At 48.6% G+C, this 18,209-nt stretch overlaps 1 protein-coding gene across 1 annotated transcript in view; it reads left to right on the top strand.

Moving 5' to 3' along the window:
* LOC119439977 (membrane metallo-endopeptidase-like 1) overlaps positions 1–18,209 on the top strand; it is a 668,359-nt gene that overhangs the window by 19,714 nt on the left and 630,436 nt on the right. The window contains exon 4 of the mRNA XM_049662695.1: positions 5,361–5,522. Within this exon, the coding sequence (XP_049518652.1) occupies positions 5,361–5,522 (162 nt within the window). The remainder of the gene's footprint in view (positions 1–5,360; positions 5,523–18,209) is intronic.

The following is an 18,209-nucleotide window of genomic DNA, read 5'->3' as shown; positions in this document are numbered from 1 at the left end:
AAACAATAGAGGAGGCACTGGTAGTGCATAAAGGGTTCAAACTCAATGGCACATACCAGGGACAAGAAAGAGAGAGAGAGAAACAACTTTTATTGAAAACGGCAAGTGTAAGAGGAGTTTATCTCCCCTCCCTTAGATGGTGGCCAGGAGTCCTTGGGTCCTAGCGGCATCTTCGGCTTGCCTGATGACTTTCAGTTGGTGCTCGCTGTCTGAGCTGAGCAGCGGGGTCTCCCACTGCTCCGCGTTCGCATATGTGTTGTTTGGCCCCTCCACTATGTTGTGGCAAGCCCAGATTATGTGTCTGAAGTCCGGCCGCTGATTGTAGTCTTTGCATTTATCTGAGTAGAGCTCTGGATAACAATGATTAAAAACGATAGGGTTTGGGAAGGTGTTTGTTTGTAGTAGGCGCCATGCTGTTGCCAGATGTTTATTTACTGAGGAGTGTGGTGGAGAGTAATGCTGCCTCCCTAATCTGTAGTGTTTGGTGATTTCATTGTAAGTGACCATGCGGACTCTCCGCACTCGGGCCCCGCGTTGTTTTTGCTCCTGCTCGGCTCGCTAACTCTCGAGCTAGGATGTGTGCGGTTTCGTTGCTCGGGAAGCAGGAGTGGGCGGGCGTCCATATGACATGAACGTCACGCTCCCCGCGAAAGTTACTCATGATCCTTAGCGTCTCTTTCAAGACCCTTCCCGTAGCGAAGTTATGAAGCGCACTTTTCGAATCAGTGATTATGACGCTGGCCGTTGTGGAGGCGAGCGCCAGCGCTATGGCCACTTCTTCCGCGATTTCTGATTTTCCTGTTTTAATGGTGCCGCTGGCAACCGAGTGCCCCGCTTGATTTGAGGCCACCACTGCCATGTGTCGACCGTCTGCATATTCTGCCGCGTCTACGTAGACCACGTTCGCATCGTTTTGAAACTTCTTATGCAGTGCTTTCGCTCTTGTATTCCTCCGCTCTCGGTGATGTTCGGGGTGCATGTTTCTGGGTAATGGGGGTATGATGATGCACTCTTTGATTTCTCTGGGGATGTCGTATTTATCCCCACTTTGTCCAGCGTACGTGATACCGAGCTTGTGCAGGATGTGTCTTCCCGTGTTGCTTTGCGCCAGTCTTTCGTATTGTGCGATTGTATGAGCCTCAATGAGCTCGTCTAGCGTGTTGTGCATTCCTGACGCTTTGAACATCTCGTTAGATGTGGTGATCGGTAGGCCGAGGGCTTGTTTATATGCCTTTTGGATGATGCACTCTATCTTTTGTTTTTCCGCCACGTGTAACTTGAGGTATGGGGTCACATACACTATGCGGCTGACGACAAATGCTTGGATGAGCCGCACTAGGTTGTGTTCCTTCATACCGTAGTTCTTGTTGGCGATTCTTCGAATCAACCTGGTGGTTTGCTGGGTGCTGTTATCCAGTATTTTTATTGCTTCTCCGTTATGACCGTTTTCAGATATTCGGAGTCCCAGTATTTTAAGGTGTTGTACCTGGGGAATTGGGTGACCCCCCACCGAGATTGTGATGCTGGGCCGCTCTTGATTGCGCTTACGTCCTCTGTTTGTAGGTCTGTAGAATAGTAGCTCCGGTTTTGGGGGAGAACATTTTAGGCCTCTGTTCTCCACGTATCGCTCTACCGTATTGACTGCTTGCTGTAAAATCTCTTCTATGTGGCCATCGCTTCCGCCCGTCACCCATAGGGTGATGTCGTTCGCATACAGACTGTGCTGAAGTCCTTCGATGCGTTCCAGTTCTGTGGGCAGGCCGAGCATCGCCACGTTAAATTGGAACGGGGAAAGCACCGAGCCTTGTGGTGTGCCCTTATTGCCTAATTCTATTTCTTATGATTTCGCGTGCCCGACTGTGATTATGGCTTTACGTTTAACAAGGAAATCTTTCACGTAGTCGTATGCTCTTTGGCCTATGTCGAGGTTTTGCAAGTTGCTCAATATGGCCTCGTGGGTGACGCTATCAAACGCTTTCTGTAAGTCGAGACCCAGGATGGCTTTTGTATCCAGGGTGTGTGTTTCAGCGTCTATGATTTGGTTCTTTAATTGCAGCATGACGTCTTGCGTCAAGAGTTTTGGTCTAAATCCGATCATGGAGTGTGGGTATAACCCGTTATCGTCTATGTATTTGCCGAGACCGCGTTAGAACCAATTTTTCCATTAGCTTTCCGATGCAGGACGTCAATGAGATTGACCTCAAATTTCCTATGTGTGGCTTTTTGCCAGGTTTGGGTATTAATTTTATCTGGACGGTTTTCCATTGCTGGGGTATGGTCCCCTTCTCCCAACATTCGTTTCTATGTACTTTGTGAAAGCGTTGATGGATTCGTCGCATATGTTTCGCAGTACCTTATTTGTTACACCGTCGGGACCTGGGGCGGACATAGGATTGAGTCGTCCGAGTTCGTATCGAATCTCCGCCTCAGTTATGGGTGCGTCGAGGTCGACGTTATCCTTCCCTTGGTACTCTGGTAGTAGGGTCTTTGTTGCATCTCCTATGTATATGTCAGAAGCATGCATGACGCAAGCAGTCGTACTCCCGGGGTAGCGCCATATCTAGGCAACTCGCTGAAGATTGAAAAATTTATAAGTGGTGTGAACAATGGGACATGGTTCTTAATGTCCAGAAGACTGTTTTTATGAAAATAAGTAGAACATTCCATTGTTGCTCCTTTCCGTACTCGCTTGCATCACAGCCACTTGTTGAGGTCACAAACTTCAAATACCTAGGTGTACCCATAACAAACACATTGAAATGGAATTCACACATATCAAACGTTTGCGCGTCCTCGTTTCGCAAACTCTGTTTCCTCTGACATAAATTAAAACAAGCACCGGTCGAGGCAAAAAAGTTAGCATATACGTCGCTTATTCGACCGAAGCTTGAATATGCAGCTACTGTTTGGGATCCGCACACGAAGCTTAACATCGATGCACTCGAGAGGATCCAGCGGAAAGCTATCCAGTTTATTTATTCAAAGTATCGACAGACAGACTCCCCGACCACCTTAATGCGTCAACATGACATTCAAACATTGCAGCTTCGGCGCAAAATTCAGAGATTAAACTTTCTTTTTCAGCTGAAGCACAGGAAACTAGCTTTAAATCCAGATGATTACATATCGCCCCTCCTCACCCGAGAAACAAGGCATCGCCACGCTGAGTCCCTTACCCCTTTCAGTGCTAAAACTAATGCGTTCAAATTTTCTTTTTTTCCACGCACGGTAAATGAGTGGAACATTCTTCCATCGGCGTGGTTACACAGCACCGAGATAATCGAGCAAATGGTTACATAGGACGTAGTTTTTTATTCTTCTTCTTTTTTCTCTTTCTGCTTTGTTGGTATCTTGTTTCCTTATGCGCTCATTTGTTATTGGGATGTTGTTGCCTTGTTTTTGGTACAGTATTTGGTACCTTTTCGCTACCTTGATTTTATAACCTAACCTAACAATTGGGTCCTTTATTGTAGAGCTTATAGGTATGTAAAGGCATCCTTGTTTAATTTCGGTTTGTTACCAATCTTTCTGCCTTATTTGGTTTTTGTTGTTGTTCTAGTACTTGGTGCAATTCTATTGATCCATCTGTATTGTATGTACGCGTATACTTGTATTACGTTAATATACCCACTCCTGCTAGGGCCTCTTGATGGCCTGCAGTATTCTCTAAATAAAAAATAAAATAAACTAAGGCGCACCAACGGCTCCCATCGTGGAGCGAGCACTTTCGCTGGCACTGAAATAAATAGAGGAGGCGCTGGCACTGCCATCAAGAAAGAAAGAAAGAAAGAAAGAAAGAAAGGAAGGAAGGAAGGAAGACAGAAAGAAAAAAATTGAAGGACACTGTGTAAATTCCAAAGTCTGTTCGGCGAAACCCTGTGGCCATTCGACTGAATATGCCATGTCTTTTTTTGTGAAACTGTTGCTATGCGCCGCTGTGTCATCACGTAATTGCTGAGAGAGTGTGAGGGGCAGAAGCCACAGCTGGTACCGTTCCAGGGCACAGACGGTCGGACGCAGCGAGTATGAGCCATTAAAGGCTTTCGCCTTGATAGAGAAAAAAGAAAACGAAAGAAATCAAGTGCGGCGCACACCCGCATAAGATATGCTACACGCGTGATCACGGATCACGTGACACGTACGCGGCCATTCAGGTTCGTTTGGTGTGTAGCGAGGAGGGACATGGAAAGAAAGCGGGTGGGCGCACGCTCCTCCGGGCATGCCTCGCCTCAGATAAGTTTCGGCGAACAGATGGGAAGGCTAAGCGTGGTGCGTTTTGGATAGGAGGAAGCTGCGTTTGATGAACGCCGGCCTGAACTCGCTCGGGAAAGGGCTCGTCGTCGACGTGCCGATTCTAGCGTGAGGGCATCCGAGGGTCGCCGTCAGCGAAGAGCCGATGATCCCTAGGCGAGGGCTTCCGAAGCCTAGGCCCGCTGTCGGCAACGCTCAGAGAATCCCGAGGTGACGGCTTCCAAACGTTACCCTGACGCAGGTCAGATACACACACGACAGGCTTCGCTTATCCCCATTTTCTCGACAAAGAAAGCTTTGGTATTTTTCACCCAGGTTTTGCTTCTGTCGACCTTTTGAGGATAGCTGTACAAGTGGTTGGTAGGAAAGAGGTGTTTGCAGTGTTTTATCCTCACGGCATGTAGTCTAATTGTAATGACTTGGAACACACCATCGAGATCATGACACCTTTAAGGAAAGTATAGAGCAAGCTACCCTGACGAGCCCGGGCCCGACCTGTTCATGCAGCGGCGGGCCCCAGGTGGGGCCCGGGCAAGTTTTCTCTACGCAGTGCTCTAGAGTGAGCTGCCGGAGTTGTGAAAAGAGAATGCAAACGACGCTACCGATGCGGCCCTGTTCCATTGCTTCTGCGACGATGGAGATACAGAAGTTTACTATAATAGCAGCAACTTGTAAAAAAGACCTAATGCCAGGAGAGCTTCACAATGACAGAAGATAGGGTACTACAGTGGAATTTTGAAGCAAGTATACATATGCAATGCGATATCGCCAGTGGATGTCAGCAAGCAAGAATGGTGGTGCAAGGAATCGGTAATCCTTCTGGAAATATTAAGTATTTACAGCTTTTGACATAAGTGCACTGGCTTAACGCTCATGGTATGTTTATGACAGGATGCTCAAAGTATGCTTTTGAGATAAAAATTATTCGCGTCGAATTATGGATTCTGCATTGTAAAAGCAAAATGGTAATAATGTGAATTTTTTTTCTTTTTCTTTGAAAATTCTATTTCAATACTTCCACCACACAGTGTGGGGAAGTGATGAGAATTTTTGACAGATTTAGGAGGCTATGGGTAGATTTTCTATTCAGAAGTTACATTTGCTTTCAGCGAGACTCATCAATGCATCCCTTAATTTCACTGCTGACCGTTGTGAAGACTTTTACTCGTACGCTTGTGGAGGGTGGCTAAAGGACCACAATATACCAAAGGGCAATATAGCGTTTGGTCTTTATGATCAGTTGGAGCAAGATGTGCTCAAAACAATAAAAGGTAAATATTTGTTTTCGCTTTTGTTTTCACGTCTTGTTTTGTGGCGTTTGAAATTATACCGACACTTGAGCTCGCTCGCACGGTCAGTGCCGCCGTCATTTATATACGATGAGACGGTGCACTCTCGCAGCTACCTCTGCGTATTGCAGCGGTGTATGCAAGGATCATATCAATATATGATATGGATCATATGCATGTCATCAATAAGGTAATCGTGAAATCTGCGGAGTACAATCAACCTCTCTATATGGCTTTCATAGATTATGAAAAGGCATTTGATTCAGTAGGGATACCAGCAGTCATAGAGGCATTGCGTAATCAAGGAGTACAGGAGGCATACATGAATATCTTAGCAAATATTTACAAGGATTCCACAGCTACCTTGGATCTCCACAAGAAAAGTAGAAAGTTACCTATCAAGAAAGGGGTCAGGCAAGGAGACACAATCTCTCCAATGCTATTCACTGCATGCTTAGAAGAAGTATTCAAGCTCTTAGACTGGGAAGGCTTACGAGTGAGGATCAACGGCGAATATCTCAGTAACCTTCGGTTTGCAGATGACATTGTCCTATTCAGCAACAATGGAGAAGAATTATAACAAATGATTAGGACCTTAACAGAGAAAGTGTAAGAGCGGGGTTGAAGATTAATATGCTGAAGACAAAAATAATGTTCAATAGCCTCGCAAGGGAACAAGCATCCAGGATCGCCGGTCAGTCTCTAGAGTTTGTAAAGGAGTAGGTTTCGCGAGGCCAATTACTCACAAGGGAACCTGATCATGATAAAGAAATCTACAGAAGAATAAAATTGGGTTAGAGTGCATACAGCAGGCATTGCCAAATCCTGACTGGGAGCTTACCACTGTCGTTGAAAAGAACAGTGTACAATCATTGCATTTTACCTGTGCTAACATATGGGGCAGAAACTTGGAGGTTAACAAAGAAGCTCGAGAATAAGTTAAGGACCCCACAAAGAGCGATGGAACGAAAAATGTTAGGTCTAACCTTAAGAGACAGAAGAGAACGGTGTGGATCAGAGAGCAAACGAGTATAGGCGATATTCTAGTTGTCATTAAGAGGGAAAAATGAAGCTGGGCAGGCCATGTAATCTGTAGTATGGATAACCGGAGGACCATTACAGTTACAGAATGGATACCAAGATAAGGCAAGTGCAGTTGTAGACGGCAGAAAACCAGGTGGGATGATGAAGTTAGGAAATTTGCAGGCACAAGTTGGAATAGGATAGCGCAAGACACGGGTAATTTTAGATCACAGGGAGAGGCTTTAGTCCTGCAGTGGGCATAAATATAGGCTGATGATGATGATGATGCAAGGGCGAGCGGGAAAGGCTGGTGGCTTCCATTGCACTCAACGTTGGAGGTCACGTGCGGTGTATTTTGAAGGCGCAGAACTGCTCTAATTCTGAACTAAGCGCCTGCAAGGATAATTGCTTCAGGGAAAACACGTGCTCTCCCCGTTGTCAGTGGTTTTCAAAACAGCCTTCTTTATGGCTGCAAATGCTCGCGGTCAAAGAGTGAGCTCTGCTCATGTGACTTTTTAGAGACATGGTAACACAATTGTTTGCTAAGTAAGCGAGTGTCTTATGATCACCATCGGCCTATTTTTGTTTCCACTGCAGGACGCAGGCCTCCCCCGGTGGTACTGAACCCAGCTAGCTAATTCCAAGTAGTACCTATATATTTTCGCAATTCGCACCAGCGAATCCTTCGCCGTCCTCGACTGCGCTTCTCTTCCCTTGGCACCCATCCTGTAACTTTATTAGACCACGCGTTATCTTCCGTGCGCATTCCATGGCTTGTTCAGCCCACTTATTTCCTTCTAATGCCAACTATAATATTGTCTATCCCTGTTTTCTCTCTAATCCGAACCGGTGTCTGGGCAACGATACGCCTAACAGCTTTCGTTCCATTGGCCATTGCGTGGTTCTGAACATTTTATCGCGGTTATTTCTTAGCCTACAAGTTCCTGCGCCTAATAATACCGGTAGAATGTAATGATATGTGCACTTACCTTTTCAAGAAAGGTGGTGACCAGCCAGTTATAATTTGGTATTGACTGCTGTATATACACCGACCCAACATTAATCTTCTATAATTTCCTTATGTAGATCATGGGCGTCTCTAAGTACCTAATCTAGATAAACGTACTTTCGCACAAATTATAGCCACTGAATGCCAATTTTGAATTGTTCTCTTGCTATTGGGCTATTGAGTATTCAGCTTCCCTTCGGCCTAATTATCTTAATCTTACACCTTCTCGGCAAAGGCCCTCAACCACTTGTTGTAATACATCCCTATCGTTGCTGTACAGGACAATGTCATCTGCAAACCATACGCTGCAGACGTATGTGCCGGGGATACTTACTCTTAAACCTTCCGAATCTAACAGCTTGTATCCTTATTCTAAGTATTTTTTTTTCAAATTTTCTTGTGAACATTAGGGTAGCTGTCGAGTCTTTATTGATAATTGCTAAGATATTCACGTATGCTTCCCGTGATAATTGATTACGCATTGTCTCTATGACTGATGGTATATCTACCTGAATCAAATGCCTTTTCAAATTTTATGAGGATATGACAAGTTAAATGCTGGGGTTGGTTACACTTCCAAGTACTGTTCGATTGCACGATAGACGAGGCAACCTAAAGTTCGCCCGCGCGGCACCAGTGCCAAATTCCAAGTGTCAAGTGCCAAAGTGTCGAAGGTCGTCACTGTGCCAGCGCGCGCCTATGTTCTGTACGCCTGTGCGCGTTGTTTTCGTGATGGCGAGTGCGACCTCATCAACCAGGAAAGGTGGCACGCAATACTGCTGTGTTTCTGATTGCCACAACAGCCTCGAAAATCATGAAATGTCGAAAGCCGCCCGTGAAGTCCTACAGATTTCCGGGGAGGTGGTACGAGAAGGACTAAGACAAGCATGGATAACTGCAGTGCGCCAAGTCAAGTAAGTCGCCTAGTTTAGCATTCGCGTGCGATATCACGGCCGCAAAACGCCATAATAATATGGTTGTATTTAGCGCACAACCGTTTGCTTAGTCGTGTCACGTAGTTGAATCGTAAAGTGACATCCAACGAGTTAGCTTAGCGGTAAATGCATGCGTGTTGCGCTGCTTATCTCGACGATTCCCGGCCAGGGCAGGCCGCATTTCGATGGGGTCGAAATGCAATAACACCCTTGTGACCGTGTACTTTGATTTTTGGTGGCGTCAAAGAACCCCCGGTGGTCAAAATTATCGTTGAGACCCCCCCCCCCTTACAGCATGCCTCATGATGATTTCTTGGTTTTGGCACGTAACACCCCCCCCCACCCTTTATTTATTTATTGTACTTGCGTTCACTCGCGGTCGGCAAGGACGAGCTCCACAATTATTTCCCTTTTCCAAACGCTGCAACTAAAATATTAGTTGTGCAGGTAACGTAAAGGTCCGCGCGGTACTTGCTTTGTGTGGTAGCATTCCGTATTTAATGCAATCCGCGGTCGTCGCGTGCATCGGTACGCGGTAGATCGGAAAGCCGCCGCTTGAGGCGTGCACGCTATGTTTGTTGCTTGGCGATGCTTTCTAGGTTCGCAATATTGTTACCAAGCAATGCTCGAGACAACTCTGAGGACAATATAGAAGACGACCACGCTCTCTGATGTCGCGCAGACTGGTTTTGCATCTTGTATGCCTTGCAAGCCAGTGGGCGCTTTGTAAATGTTCTGTAAATATAATTTCAACCTCTCTTTCCCCGTAACACTTTGGTGGAGGTGCTGGGTAACCAAAACGCACAACGAATTTACGCAACGGGCGCTCCTTGGCTGCATCGGCCATGCCAGTTCAAGCTGAGAATGGTTCGGGCTCGTCGCCACCCACGCCCACTATCATCCTGGCACTACTGCGCGACCCTGGCACCTTTTCCGGAACGTATAGCACCGACGTCGCAGATTGGCTTCAGCTCTACGAACGGGTTAGCGCGAGCAATCACTGGGACCAGACCGTCATGCTCGATAACCTGCTCTTTTACCACGCGGAAACGGCACGCGTCTGGTTTCAGACCCACGGAGAGGAGCTCACCAGCTGGGAATTGTGCAATCAAAAGCTCACTGATTGTTTGGCAAGCCTGTTGGCCGCCGGCGTGCCGCACAGGAAGACCTTGCTTGCCGAGTTCAGGCTTGCACTGAGTCCTATGCGACTTATATTCAGTACGTGCTTGCGCTTGGTAGCAAGGTTGACGAGGAAGATGCCGGAAGCGGAAAAGTTCGGACACATCCTCAAAGGCATCGCGGACAACGCGTTTAGTCTCCTCGTTTTCAAGAATTCTTCGACAGTGCAGGACTTCATTGCTGAATGCCGCCACTTCGAATGAAGCCAAAAGCCGTCGTATTGCTCACCACTTTTCTCACCTTCCTAATAGGGCTGCAACATCTACCTGCGAGGACCTCCGTCTCCCACCCGTGCCGGCTGCATCCGACAGTATTGTGCGCATATGTCCGCCGGGAGATTGAAGCTGCATCCCCAGTTCCTTGCCAGCTTCACGCCCCAGACGATTCCCACGCAACAATATTGTTATGAGCCAGTTGTCCGGCGGACGAAGAAGACGCTGAAGCATCGAGCCGACGAGACGAGGAAGAGGTGAAACTGTGGTTCGCCATCTTTGTTGTTGCTGGCCAACGTTTAGTCTCCTTGTACATAGTGTAAATAAACCCCCTTTTCTGTAAATCTCCCAGTAACATCTTGGTGGAAGTGCGGGGTAAATCACCAGCACATCACTGGAACTTCGAAGCGGAAATCTCGTGGGCCCTTCGACCATGTCGACTGAGAGGCCCGCTGATTCGGCTTCGGCTACCACAGCACCGATTGTCTTGACCCAACTCCGGGACCCTGGCGCCTTATCGGGCACTGACAACAAGGACGTTGAAGACTGGCTAATCGAATACGAACGCGCCAGCAAGAGCAACCATTGGGACCCGACTATAATGCTGGCTAACATCATTCATTACCTCAAGGGAACGGCCTGTGTTCGGTTTCGAACACACGAGGAGGAATTGACCAGTTGGGACATTTGCAAGCAAAAACTGCAGAAACGCTTTGGGAAGCCACTTGGCCGCCAGCGAGCCGCCAAGAAGGAACTTTCTTGCCGGGCCCAAACATCTACTGAACCGTACGTTGTGTACATTCAAGATGTATTAGCACTCTGTCGGCGGGTTGATGACAAAATGCTCGAATCAGACAAGGTAAGCCACATTCTTAAAGGCATCGCTGACGACGCCTTTAAATTACTCGTGTACAAGGACTGCTCGGCGGTCGACGACATTAAACAGAGTGCCGACGCTTTGAAGAGGCAAAGAGCCATCGTGTCTCACAGCAATTCGTTCGGCTCCCTAATACCGCCGCTAGCTCATCGTGGGGAAGACGTCCAGCCGCCTGGTGCCGAAAACTTGCTGCGTCTTGTGCGGCGCAAGATTGAGGCTGCGTCTTCATCGGTTCCCCAGATACGTTCTTACGACGCAAGGTTCTGACGCCCGTGGAGTCGCCTGTCGTTCGTGTAATCGACGGCGGTACATCTTGCGTCGTTGGGATGTGCACTGCGCGTGTGAGCTTCGCCAGCCACCCGACCTCAGTTCTATTCGCCGTTCTGCAGCAGTGTCCACATGGAATCATCCTCGGCCACGACTTCCTGAGCACCCATTCTGCCCTCATCGACTGCTCTTCTGGCCTTCTCCAGTTGGAACTTCCTTCTGTACCCGATCTCCCCACCGAGTCACAGCCGCGTTTATGTGTCGCCGAGTTTGTTCGCCTTCGACCAGCCGCCGCGACGTATGTCACACTGATCTCAGATTCCGCCATTTGTGACGGCGACTACGTCATCTCTCCTTCCCTAGACGCTCTTTTAACAAGGCAGGTAGCCCTCCCTAACTCTGTTGTGACTGTTTCTGCGAACCGGGTATGTATCCCTATTCTGAACTTTGGACGCACTCCACAGTTTCTTCCCGAGAGTATCACGCTGGGATGCAAAGTGCCTTTAGACGCACACGAACCTGTGGCCCTTACTATCGATGCCCCCCTGTCTTCTGGAAGCCCTGACACTAGTACTTCATTTGATGCGCATTTTGGCGCCATGATCGCCCCCGACCTTTCGGCTGCTCAGCCTGACGACCTTCGTCGCTTGCTAGCCGCTTACAGCGACGTTTTCGATTTTGCTTCGCCCCATCTCAGCCAGACAAAAGTTGTGACTCATCGCATTGACACCGGCAACGCCAGTCCCTTCCATAGGCTTCCTTACAGAGTGTCTGCGACTGAACGGCGCGTAATTCAAACCGAAGTCGAGAAAATGCTTACAAAGGACATCATCGAACCATCTACGAGTCCTTGGGCATTCCCTGTGGTGCTTGTCAGAAAAAAAAGACAACACCTGGCGGTTCTGCGTCGACTATCGCCACCTAAACAAGATTACTAAAAAGGACGTGTACCCTCTGCCGCGAATTGACGACGCCCTCGACTCTTTGCATGGCGCACAGTACTTTTCTTCTTTAGACCTTCGGTCCGGCTATTGACAAATCACCGTTGACGAAAAAGACAGGGAGAAGACAGCCTTTATACCACACGATGGGCTCTACCAGTTCAAAGTTATGCCATTTGGCTTGTGCAATGCCCCCGCAACATTCGAAAGAATGATGGACACCCTTCTTCGTGGTTTCAAGTGGTCAACTTGCCTGTGCTATCTCGATGACGTAGTCATTTTCTCGCCTACGTTCTCCAGTCATCTAAGTAGACTCTCGGCTATTCTGCGCATCCTTCGCAATGCAGGTCTTCAACTTACCTCTGCCAAATGCCGCTTTGGTCGCCGCGAGATCACTGTACTTGGACATCTTGTCGATGCTACAGGTATACGGCCTGACCCTGCCAAAGTTAGCGCCGTTGCCAACTTTCCGACACCTCGCTCTACTCAGGACGTCCGTTCCTTTTTCGGCCTGTGTTCTTATTTTCGGCGGTTTGTGAAAGATTTTGCAGCACTAGCACGGCCTCTCACCTGCCTGCTTAAGAAAGACGCGTCTTTTTCTTGGGGTCCTGCGCAAGCGTCCGCCTTCTCACAGCTGATTGGAATACTCACATCACCACCAGTGTTGGCTCACTTCGACGAATCTGCGCCCACAGAAGTCCGTACCGACGCCAGTGGTCATGGAATCGGCGCAGTTCTAGCCCAACGTCAACACGGTCGGGACTGCGTTAATGCTTATGCCAGTCGCCTTCTTCCCTCAGCTGAACAAAACTATTCGATCACAGAGCGAGAGTGCCTCGCTCTAATTTGGGCCATCGCCAAGTTTCGCCCTTACCTCTACGGCCGACCCTTCACCGTCGTTACTGACCATCATGCTCTATGCTGGCTGTCATCTCTCAAAGATCCCACTGGTAGCCTTGGTCGTTGGGCACTGCGCCTTCAAGAATACTCGTATACCGTCGTTTACAAGTCTGGCCGCTTGCACCAGGATGCCGACTGCCTCTCCAGATACCCAGTAGATCCACCGGACGCTGCCCTGAGCGACTCCAGCCCGTGTGTTCTTTCCATCTCTCAACTCTTCAACATCGCTGCCGAACAACGCCTTGACGCGTCTCTACGCAAGATCATCGAAAAATTGCACTCCCACGCTCCTGATCCTTCTCTCCGCCTCTTTGTACTCCAAAACGACACGTTATATCGTCGCAGTTTACTCCCTGATGGTCCTGACCTGTTGTTAGTCATCCCGGCTCACCCCCGTTCCACTGTCCTGGCGCAGCTTCACGACGCACCAACGGCGGGCCATCTTGGTGTGTCACGTACCAAGAACCGCGCACGCCGCCGTTTCTATTGGCCTGGGATGTCCCGCTCAGTGCGCCATTACGTGGGCTCATGCGACCTTTGTCAGCGCCGAAGAAAGTTGACTCTGCCGCCTACAGGCCATCTTCAGCCTCTGGACATTCCTTACGAGGCTTTTCACCGTGTCGGCCTCGATTTCCTTGGTCCATTTCCCCTATCCGCCTCTGGGAACAAGTGGGTCGCCGTTGCCACAGATTATGCGACGTGGTTAGCCATTACGCGTGCACTTCCCACTAGCTGTGCCACCGACGTTGCAGACTTCTTGCTGCATAACGTCATACTCCAGCACGGAAGCTCCTCGGCAACTGCTCACTGACCGCGGCAGACAGTTCCTGTCCAGGGTGATCGATGACATTCTAAAATCCTGCGCGACGCAACATAAACTGACTACAGCCTACCATCCACAGACGAATGGCTTGACAGAACGCCTGAACCGCACCCTTACCGACATGTTGGCCATGTATGTGTCTGCCGACCACCACTAGTGGGACGTTGCACTACCATTTGTGACATTCGCGTATATCACTTCCAGGCATGAGACCGCTGGTTATTCGCCGTTTTTCCTCTTATACGGTCGAAACCCTACATTGCCCATGGACACCCTGGTGCCTTTTTCTGGGTGCCCACCCACTGAATATGCTCAAGAGACTATTGCACGTGCCGACCATGCACGTCAAGTTGCTCACACTCGATTTTCTGAGTCACAAATCCACCAACAGTCTCGCTACAACAGCCACCGCAGGACCACCCACTTTGTCCCTGGATCGCCGGTTCTCCTGTGGTCCCCAGCACAACGCGTTGGCTTATCCGAAAAACTGCTCTTCCAGTACACCGGTCCATATCGCGTGTGCCGCCAAGTGACTGATGTCACTTATGAAATCGCTCCACTGCTGCCTTCGTCATCGTCTGCTCCTCTCCGCAAGGACATTGTACACGTTGTCCGTCTCAAGACCTATCGTGCCCCGGTCACCCCTTAATACCTTGTGTGCTAGTTTTTTTTTTTCATGTACCCTTCGTTCACCTGCACCGAGTCGGTGATTTCGCCGCCGGAGGGTAGTGTTATGAGCCAGTTGTCCGGCGGACAAAGAAGACGCTGAAGCATAGAGCCGACGAGACGAGGAAGAGGTGAAACTGTGGTTCGCCATCTTTGTTGTTGCTGGCCAACATTTAGTCTCCTTGTACATTGTAAATAAACCCCCTTTTCTGTAAATCTCCCCGTAACAATAATTCTGATTCAGACCATTGTACGGCAAGAGTTGGCCAATGTAGGACTCCACTCACTTAGGCCCAGTCCACAGACCCGACTACCGTTCACCCGGCATACCCGATCTACCACGAAGTTCGTACGCTCATCCTCCTTATCGACACCCGCAGGAATGGCGCACCTCTGATGACAGGCCTATCTGCTTCTACTGTGGACGCGTCGGACATATTTCTCGCCACTGTCGCATATCTTGGAACTCGCAGCCTTGGCCGAGCTATCGAAATACTCGACGCCCGCCTGGCAGTCCCCGCCCGCCGACACACATTGAAGCAGAAAACACGCCAAGATCTCTGCCCGCGCGACAAAACCGTTCCGCTTCGCCACGCCCACATCTTTCCCGCTCACCTCTGCCTCGTTGCTATCTGTCTCCTTCTTACTCCCGCCGCTCCTAGGAAAACTAACGGGCGCAGCTCCGAGAGGTGAGCCTGCCATGACAACCCGACCCGAAATTTCTCTGCTTACACTGCTTGGCCATCACAACCTCATCAACGTGGACGTGGATGGTATACCTGTAACAGAACTTATTGACACAAGAGCACACATATCAGTTATGAACTCGAACCTCCGTACGTGCCTAAGAAAGTCCCAACTCCTGCCCCGCTCGCCCTCGTCCATGTAGCCGACGGTGGAACTCCAGCTGTCACAGGGATGTGTGCAACCCGTGTCCCTGTAGGCGGAAACTAGACGTCTGTTTTGTTTTATGTATTAGAGCAGTGTCCACGCGAAATCATCTTAGGCCTTGATTTTCTGTCGGCACATTAAGGCCATTATTGACGGCTCTGCGGGCGTTGTCCAATTCACCCTGCCGTATGCCGTTGATCCTCCTGATCCTACGCCGTCCACTATGTTCCACCGGTTACGTTCCCCTACCTCGCCGAGCCGCGACCGATATTGCTGTTTAACCCAATCCACCTGTCGCCGACAGCGATTACGTCGTGTCGCCCAAAGCCACCGTCCTGTCGCAGAACGTCACATCCCCCCACACGGTTTTCTGCATAAAAGACAATGCCACCTGTCTTTCTGTAGTGAAATTTAGCATCTGTCCTCAAGTGCTACCTCAGCGCATATATCTTGCAACCTTTGCCCCGGCTTCCGATTACCATATTTCTGCCTTATCTAGTGATACTGTGTCGTCTACCTCTGCTGGTTCTGGCCCTACAACCCGAGATTTAGAACCTTTTGCAACAATGATCACTCTTGACCTTCCGGTCAAGCATGCTTTAAGGTAATTGCCACCTTGCACGTTCTTTCTGCTTCACTCTTCCTGCCAAGAAGGCGGAGCTTACTTTAGCTGCGGAGGGGGCAGTGGCCCGACGAGAAAGTAGATTTGCCTTGATGAGGCAAGTATCACTGCTCGTCTCAAGGTAATTGTCGTTCACACAGTGCCAGGGGGGGGGGGTATTTTTGCCTAATACACGTGTACTTTCTGTGCTCACAGTGCTGATGACACTCCCAGAGAGCCAAAACAAGAGCAGCTGTGCGTGCGTGCCCATCTACCAACGAAGCCAAAGGCAATGGTCACCATCTCTGCAAATCTCTGCAAGCATGCCTGACCGCTTCGTGAATGCATCATAAATATATCATCATCATCACCCTATATTTATGTCCACTGCAGGACGAAGGCCTCTCCCTGCGATCTCCAGTTACCCCTGTCTTGCCCCAGCTGATTCCAACTTGCGCCTGCAAATTTTCTAACTTCATCACCCCAGCTAGTTTTCTCCCGTCCTCGACTACGCTTTCCTTATCTTGGTATCCATTCTATAACTGTAATGGTCCACCGGTTATCTATCCTACACATTACATGGCCTCCCAGCTCCATTTTTCCCTCTTAATGTCAACTAGAATATCGCCTATACTTGTTCGCTCTCTGATCCACACCGTTCTCTTCTTTCTCTTAAGGTTAGGCCTAACATTTTTCGTTCCATCGCTCTTTGTGCGGTCCTTATGTTTTCAAGGTTCTTTGTTAACCTCCAAGTTTCCGCCCCATATTATAGCACCGGTAGAATGGAATGATTGTACACTTTTCTTTTCAACGACAGTGGCAAGCTCGCAGTCAGGATTTGGTAATGCCTGCGGTATGCACTCAAACCCATTTTTTTCTGTAAGTTTCCTTTTCATGATCAGCGTCCCCTGTGAGTAATTGACCTAGATAAACGTACTCCTTTACAGACTCTAAAAGCTGACTGGCGATCCTGAATTCTTGTTCCCTTTCCAGGCCATTGAACATTATCTTTGTCTACTGGATAATAATATTCAACCCCAGTTTTACAGTTTCTCAGTTAAGGTCCTCAATCATTTGCTGTAATTCATCCCCATTGTTGCTTAATTGGACAATTTCATCTGCAAACCGAAGGTTGCTGAGATATTCGCCGTTGATCCTCATTCCTAAGCCTTCCTAGTCTAAGATCTTGAATACTTCTTCTATGCATGCGGTGAATAGAATTGGAGAGATTGTGTCTCCTTTCCTGACCCCGTTCTTGATAGGTTAATTCCTACTTTTCTTGTGAAGAAGCAAGGTAGCTGTGGAATCCTTGTAGATATTTGGCAATATATAGAGGTATGCATCTTGTACTCCTTGGTTACGTAATGCCTCTATCACTGCTCGTATCTCTACTGAATCAAATGCCTTTTCGTAATCTATGAAGGCCATATACAGAGGTTGATTGCACTCCGCAGATTTCTCGATTACCTGATTGATGACATGGATATGATTCACCGTGGAATATCTCTTCCTGATGCCAGCCGCTTCTCTCGGTTGACTGAAGTCAAGTGCTGCGCTGATTCAATTGGAAATTATCAGGGTGAATATTTTATATAATACTGAAAGCAAGCAAATAGGTCTACAATTCTTGAATTGTTTAACGCCTCCCTTCTTATGGATTAGTAGAATGTTGGCGTTCTTCCAGCTCTCTGGTACACTTGAAGTCGTGAGACATTGCGTATAAAGGGCTGCACGGTTTTCAAGCACAGTATCGCCTCCATCTTTGATTAAATCGACTGTGATTCAATCTTCTGCACCAACTTTTTCCCTGGTCATGTCTTGCAAGGCCCTTCTAACTTCATCGCTAGTTATAGTGGAGGCTCTGTATCCTGTTCATCGCTACTTCGATTGAAAGTAGCTTGGCTGCTTAAATTTATGGGTGCGTCAATATGAAGTTTGGGGGTGGCGGTGGCCCAACCGCAATCCTGTAGTTGGTGCAACTGAAATGTAGGGTTGGGCCAACTTGGTATTTGGCGGTGGACCTACTTCCGGATAGCAGCAGCAAATGGGGCCCTGGACTGAGGGCTCCACCCTCTGGGACTTCGTTACAAAACATCAAATAAAGTTTTCTACTACTACTACTACTACTTCGATTAAGGGGGGTAGAACCAACTTGAGATTTAGGGGTTGCCGAATTTCCAACTGAACGTTGCTGAGCGTCCTAGGAGTTACGCACTCCTTTCCTCTCCGTTCATACGTTTGGCGCGTTTTGTGTGGGCCCTAAATAAGGGTGCTATTTGAACGAAGACAAGAGCTTGCGCGGGCGAGGAACGCACGCGTAAGGCTGGGGTTGTCCCAGTGTCCAC

The sequence above is a fragment of the Dermacentor silvarum genome, chromosome 2, assembly GCF_013339745.2.
Source record: "Dermacentor silvarum isolate Dsil-2018 chromosome 2, BIME_Dsil_1.4, whole genome shotgun sequence".
Lineage (NCBI taxonomy): Eukaryota > Metazoa > Arthropoda > Arachnida > Ixodida > Ixodidae > Dermacentor > Dermacentor silvarum.
This window is presented reverse-complemented; position numbering and strand designations above follow the sequence as displayed.